This window comes from Chinchilla lanigera, unplaced genomic scaffold (genome assembly GCF_000276665.1).
Source record: "Chinchilla lanigera isolate Chin_1 unplaced genomic scaffold, ChiLan1.0 scaffold00023, whole genome shotgun sequence".
NCBI classification, from domain to species: domain Eukaryota; kingdom Metazoa; phylum Chordata; class Mammalia; order Rodentia; family Chinchillidae; genus Chinchilla; species Chinchilla lanigera.
The window spans coordinates 27,851,322-27,857,646 of NW_004955424.1; the positions used below are offsets into that span (position 1 = coordinate 27,851,322).

Consider the following 6,325-nt stretch of genomic DNA (forward strand, 5'->3'; position numbering starts at 1 on the left):
CACTGAGCTAAATCCCCAGCCCCTTCCTAGCTCTTCCTGAGTGGATGGTTTGTGTTGAGAAATCTGCCGTGATTCAGATGGGCTTTCCTTCATAGGTAATCTGTTTCTTTTCTCTAACAGTTTTTAATATTTTGTTTTAGTGCTGAATTTCTGGAATCTTGATTATTATATGTCTTGATGTAGTTTTATTTTGGTCAGGAATGTTTGAAGTTCTAAATGCTTCATTTATTTTTATGTCAGATGCTTTATCCACACTTGAGAAGTTTTCTGCCATTGTTTCTGTGAAGTTTTATGTCATTTGTGCTATCTCCAGCTTTCTCATTGACCCCAATCAATCTTATGTTATTCTTATTTGCTTCATCTTGTAGCTGTTGGACTGATTTTTCATGGTCTCTTCCTATTTTGACATATCCTTCTTTTCACTATCACTCTCTGTAATTCTGTCTTCAAGATCTGAAATCCTGTCATCTCCATTCAATCTGTTGCATATACTTTCAATGGAAGTTTTAATCTCTTGGATTTCTATTTGGATCTGTTTCATGGATTCCATTTCTTTCCTATGCTGGGCATTATTTGTTTCCATCATTTTTCTAAGCCCATCTATTCTTTTATCTGTGTCTTCTCTAATATCTTGGATTTTAAGCATCATTTCTTTCTGTACCTGAGAGATTATTTTCTCCATAGCCTTGTCCACTTGTTTTTTTACTTCTGCTGCTATCGTTTTAGAAAGTCCCGGTGTCTGATTTCCAATTTCATGTGTCTCCTTGAGTTCTGGGCTTGTCCCGGGTGGGCAGGCGGTCTGGGGTTGCATTTTGCTTCTGTGTCTTGTCATTTTCTATTTTCTCTTCTGTTTTTTCTGTGTTGATACTTGCCAGTTTCTTATGATATATAGCTTTATTGATAGTATTTAGGTTTCCCTAGAGGATATCTGTTCCTCACAGATGTCTTCTAGATGTAGGTGGTTTCTTATAGCTATTCCAAGGCCCTAGCTTTCCAATTTGTAAAGGATGCAAGATTACTATTTGGCTCAGCTCCCAACACTTTGGCACTGAGTTGTGGTGGTGATTATGACCTCATACAGTCACAGTGTTATCACACAGGGGAGAAAAACTGTTTATAACATGTGTGACATCCTGGATAAAGGAGTACAGTTAGTAATAACACTAGTTTCAAGTGCAGCGTAACTACTGATAAACTATGGTAACCATTAACCTGTTACCTCTGATCATGGAAGTAAACTCTAAAATTATGTAACAAAATCAAACGTATACTGTGCACTTATATTCAGTGATTTTCCCCTTAGTAAGGTGATTTTACCCTTCTGTCAGGAGCAGGGGGGTTAAGATGGTTAGGGGATAGGCTCAAGTGATGAGTGAGGACAAATATAATAGTCAGGGCTGGAAATTAAAGCACGATTGCCCAAGTTTTGGGAAACTGGAGGACACAGGAAGGAAAGAATAAAATAGAATACAAAGTAGTAGTCACAAAGGGCAGAGACAATGTTTACTCATTGAAAGTTTAAATTCAAGCAGTAGTTGAGGAAAGAGAGAAAGTGAGTCTATATAAGAGAATGAAAAAAAGGGTAAGAAATCTAAACATTGAAAAAGAAGGGAAAAAGAGAGAATGAAAGTGAACCAAAGAAAAAAAAGAAAGAAAAAGGAGATGAGAGAAAGAAAGGAGAGAAAAACAGAAAAAGGAAAAACAAAAACCCCAAATACAAAAATACTGAATACAGAAGAAAACAAGATAATATCCAATCAGATAAGGAAGGGCTATCCAATCAGACCAACAAGGGAGAATGAAAGTAGTAAAATACCTGTGGTGCTCATAGTTCTGTGATGGTGTCCATATTTAATCCCAGAAATGTGTTGGGTGGGCTGGGGATGTAGTTCAGTGGCACAGTGCCTGCCTGGCAAGCGCAAGGTTGTGAGTTTGATTCCTGGTACTGGAAAAAAAAAAGAAATGTGTTGGGTGTGGAGCTGATCTTGGCCTCTGGATGTGGGGCCTGGGACTGGACTTGCGCTGGTGGAGTTTTCCAGGGTTCAATTGCAGGCTCCTTGCTACTGCGTCAGACACTTCCATGCTGCTGGTCTCGCCAATTACTCTGCCCTCCAAGTATGTGTGTGGTGCCTCCCCTGCCCCATGCACCTGGGACCCAGCTGTTGTCCTGGGTCTCAGGTTTTGGGGTTCCTGTCAGTCTACTTGACGAAGGTGTGTGTCCTCACACTCCTCTCAAAGATCCCACCATCCTCAACACAATGAAGGAAGTGCTGGGCATGGACTCACTGCTTGCAGGCCCACAGAGAGCAAAATAAAACCTTTCTAAAAGTATCAGGAAGCTGGTTAGATAGTAAGAGATTATCAGGGCACAATCTATCAAAAGATTAGCAGAGTGTGAAAACTGCTTTGGCTCTGGGAACATTTTACTAAAATTAGTGACCAAAAATTTTAGTTTTTACTGTTCAGTGGGAAATTAAAGACAAAGCCTGGGATCTGCCCAAGGGATGAGTCTACTAGGTAACCCTCTCCATATAAAGCTAGGAAGATAAAGAGATGCACCCTCGCAGATGTTAATTGTTTCACCTCTGGGAACAGCATAGTAAACAGTCTGCTCAGCAGACTGCTGACGGGCACAAGACTTCCTGTATTTTGGGGGTGATGGTATGTTCTAGAATTAAGTAGTACTGATGGCTGAATAACTTTGAATGTATTAAAATTCACTGAATTATATACTTTACGAGGGTGAATTTTAAAGTGTGTGAACAATATCTCAATGAAGCTATGATGAAAAATGTGGAAGATAAGAATGAGCAGGTCATACTATGTCTAATCATAACCCTGAAATTATGAGAAGAGAATATGGCACAGGGATAACATTTAGAAAGATAATGGTTGTGAGTTTTCTAGAACTAGTAAAAGGTCCCAATTTATAAGAAACCCCAAAAATTCTAAGTATGATAAATGCTAAGAAATGCTCAATTAGTTTCATCATCATGAAGTTGTTTTTTGTTGTTGTTGTTTTGTTTTTGGTACCAGGAATTGAACTTAGGACCTTGTGCTTGCCAGGCAGGTGCTTGTGCCACAGAACTATATCCCTGGCCCATCATGAAGTTGTTAAAAACAAGGAGATCGTAAAAGTAGCATAGAAAGGAGCAACAATCAGACACCTTCTCATGCATATGGTAGCATGTATTAGAAGGCCATTCTTTTTTATGGCTAAATATGCCATTGCATGTAATACAGTATGTATTCATTCTATATTTTGTTTATCCATTCATCTGTTGATAGATTGTTGGGTTATTTTGTTACTGATGTCACTATGAGCATTCATGTACAAATGTCTCGGTCCCTGGTTTCTTTTTTTTTTTTGTCTTTTTTGAGACAGGGTCTCGCTATGCAGTTCAGTCTGGCCTTGAGCTCACTTTGTAGCCCAGACTGGTCTTGAACTTGAAAGATCCTCTTGCCTCAGCCTCCCAAGTGCTGGGATTACAGGCACATGCCACCATGCCCAGTTAACTGTTCTACATTTTTTTTTTTTTGGTAGTGGGAATCGAACTCAGGACCTTGTGCTTGCTAGGCAGGTGCTTGTGCCGCTGAGCTATATCCCCAGCTCTCTAGTCCCTGGTTTCAATTCTTCTTTTTTTTTGTTTTTGTTTTTTTTTCTGGCACCAGGAATCAAACTCACTTTCTGGTACCATCAATCAAACTTGCGTTTGCCAGGTAGGTGCTGTGCCGCTGAGCTAAATCCCCAGCACCCTGGTTTCAATTCTTTAGGAGGTCTATTATTTTATTTCCACAGTCTATTTTATTTATTTTCCACTATCTTATCTCCACAGTCTCCATTTCATAAATACCACAAGCTCTTACTCTTAGCCATTCATAGTTACCAAAAGCTTTGTATGATAATCAAAAGCTACCTGCAGTTATCTACTAACAAGTTGGTTATTTCTCTTTTGTTTTGGTATTGGGAATTGAACCCAAGATTAAACCCAGGGTTTCATATTGAGTCACATCCCCTGTCCTTTTTAATTATTTTTTTGAGACAAGATCTAAATTGCCTAGGCTAGGCTCAAACTTGCAATCCTCCTGCCTCAGCTTCTTGAGGAGCTGGGATTACAGGTATGTGCCATTATGCTTGGTGACAGACTAGATTTTAATGTGAAAGAAAAATTGTGTCATTTACTTGTTGACAAAGATTCTCTGATCGAACTCTGCTTTGGCTTTGCTGAACTCTTTTTCATCCAGGCTTGGGGCTCAGGATATAGCTCAGCGGCATAAGCACCTGTGTGGCAAGTACAAGCTCCTGAGTTCAATTCCCAGTACCAAAAAAAAAAAAAAATACCAAAAAAAAAAAAAAAAAAAATCCAGGCTTGATTTTTGGACTTTCATATTCATCTGTGTACTGTTCAGTTTTAGCAAGAGTCCTGTCAAATTGTTTCAGCTCTCACCCTTTCATATTTGGTCATCTTTAGGGTTTGACCCCACAGACGTCAGTTTCCTCACCCCACACGTTGACTGTCCGCTTGGCCTGCCGTCCACATAATCCTGCAGCAGGCTAGTTTATTGGGAATCTCTCCTTCCAGTGTTTCCTCTTAGTAATTTTCTATCCCCTCCTTTGATTGCAGATTCCCAGTTGCCAAAGCTGTATTTGGAGTTGAACCCAGCCTTTCTCCCCTACAGCAAAACCCCACTGCGTCTATTGCCAGGGCCCTTGGGCTTACAACAGCTATCTTTACCATGTTTTAACAAGTGTTAACATTCCTGTAACAGTATCTAATTTATTTTAATCTGTTATTTCCTATTTATTTAATGTTATTTCTCCTTTGTACCAACACAGCTAGGAAGTAAATTTCAAATAATCCTATAACAAAGTTTTTAGCCAGGCGCAGTGGCACACTCCTGTAATTCCAGCTACTCAAGAAGCTGAGGTAGGAGGATTAGGAGTTCAAGGCAAATCTAGGCAACATACCAAGACTTTGTCTCAAAAACAAACAAACAAACAAAAAAGGATTTTTGCAGGCCCCAGGGGCTGGCAGAGGCAAGGAAAGGATTCTCCCTTAGAGCTTCGAGAGGTAGCACAGCACTTACAATTTTATTCTGGTCTGGTGATACTGATTTTGGACTTTTGCATTCCAGGACAGTGAGGCAATAATTTGTTATTTTAAGTCATTAAATTTGTAGTAATTGTTATAATGGCCACAGAAAACTAATACAATTATTTACAAAAAGTTTTTAAATGACAAAAGTAATTTTTGATTATAAGGAATAGATAGTGTTTTGGGGTCAGATTGTATTTAACACATATGAATTCACAATGGGATTAATAATCATAGTATTAGATTTTACTGGTGCTCTGAAAGAAAATTATTCCACGTTTGTAAAGGTAACTTTTTTAGGACGTTGTTTCTTAAACTATCTACTTTATCTGATTCAAAATAATTAAGCAGAATAATAACTTACCTGTTTTATTTTAAATCTCATGACTTAAGAATTAGTTGAAAAGAACATCAGAAAGCCTTTCTGTTTTTCAGAATAAGGATTATTAAAAATAACTCCTTGAAGATTCAGTTGCAAATAGATCAAATGAAACAACTTAGGGCAGAGTATGATGCAAAAGAAGTAAAATATTGTACTCTCACCAGAAATCCTTCAAAACCTATTCCAGGTACTGTATCTCATTTTATTTATTTATTTATTTATTTATTTTTTTGGGTTTTTGGTTTTTCTCCGGTACCAGGAACCGAACTCACGACCTTGCGCTTGCCAGGCAAGTGCTTTTGCCGCTGAGCTAAATCCCCAGCCCCGTATCTCATTTTAAATATTTACACAAAATCACAGTTGTTTCCAGTTATTACCTGTTACAAATTAATAATGTTTTGTGTGTACTTTCCAGTTATACATTGTACAAATAAATTTAGTCAGAGTTTTTAGGTTGATACACAGGAAATAGAAAACTTTAAACAGTCCTAAAAGGTCACATGGTTCCAGTTTGGCTGAATTAAGTATGGTTTGTGTATTAAGTATCACCTGGGAGCCAGTTAGAATACAAAGTATTGGACCTCACTGCAGACTCACTGTGTCAGAAACTTGGTGATTGAGTCTAACTGTGGTGTTTTATTAAGTCCTGGCTATTTTGATATACTCTGAAGTTTGAGAACTCCAGGGTATAGTATGGAAAAACTGTAGAGCATTAAGTTTGGGGGACTATTATTGATTCACGTTGATGTTAGCATTCATTGTTTCCACACACTAGTATAACACTTTTACCACATTTTAAGAAATTGGAGTATATCCTGGAATTTATCCGGGATTGGAAGAAGTTTGT

General features: G+C 38.2%; 1 protein-coding gene across 1 annotated transcript in view; it reads left to right on the forward strand.

The window, feature by feature from the left end:
* Clhc1 (clathrin heavy chain linker domain containing 1) overlaps positions 1-6,325 on the forward strand; it is a gene marked incomplete in the record, with an annotated part of 97,359 nt that overhangs the window by 25,457 nt on the left and 65,577 nt on the right. The window contains 1 exon segment of the mRNA XM_005385783.2: positions 5,532-5,665. Coding sequence (XP_005385840.2) covers positions 5,532-5,665 — 134 coding nt within the window.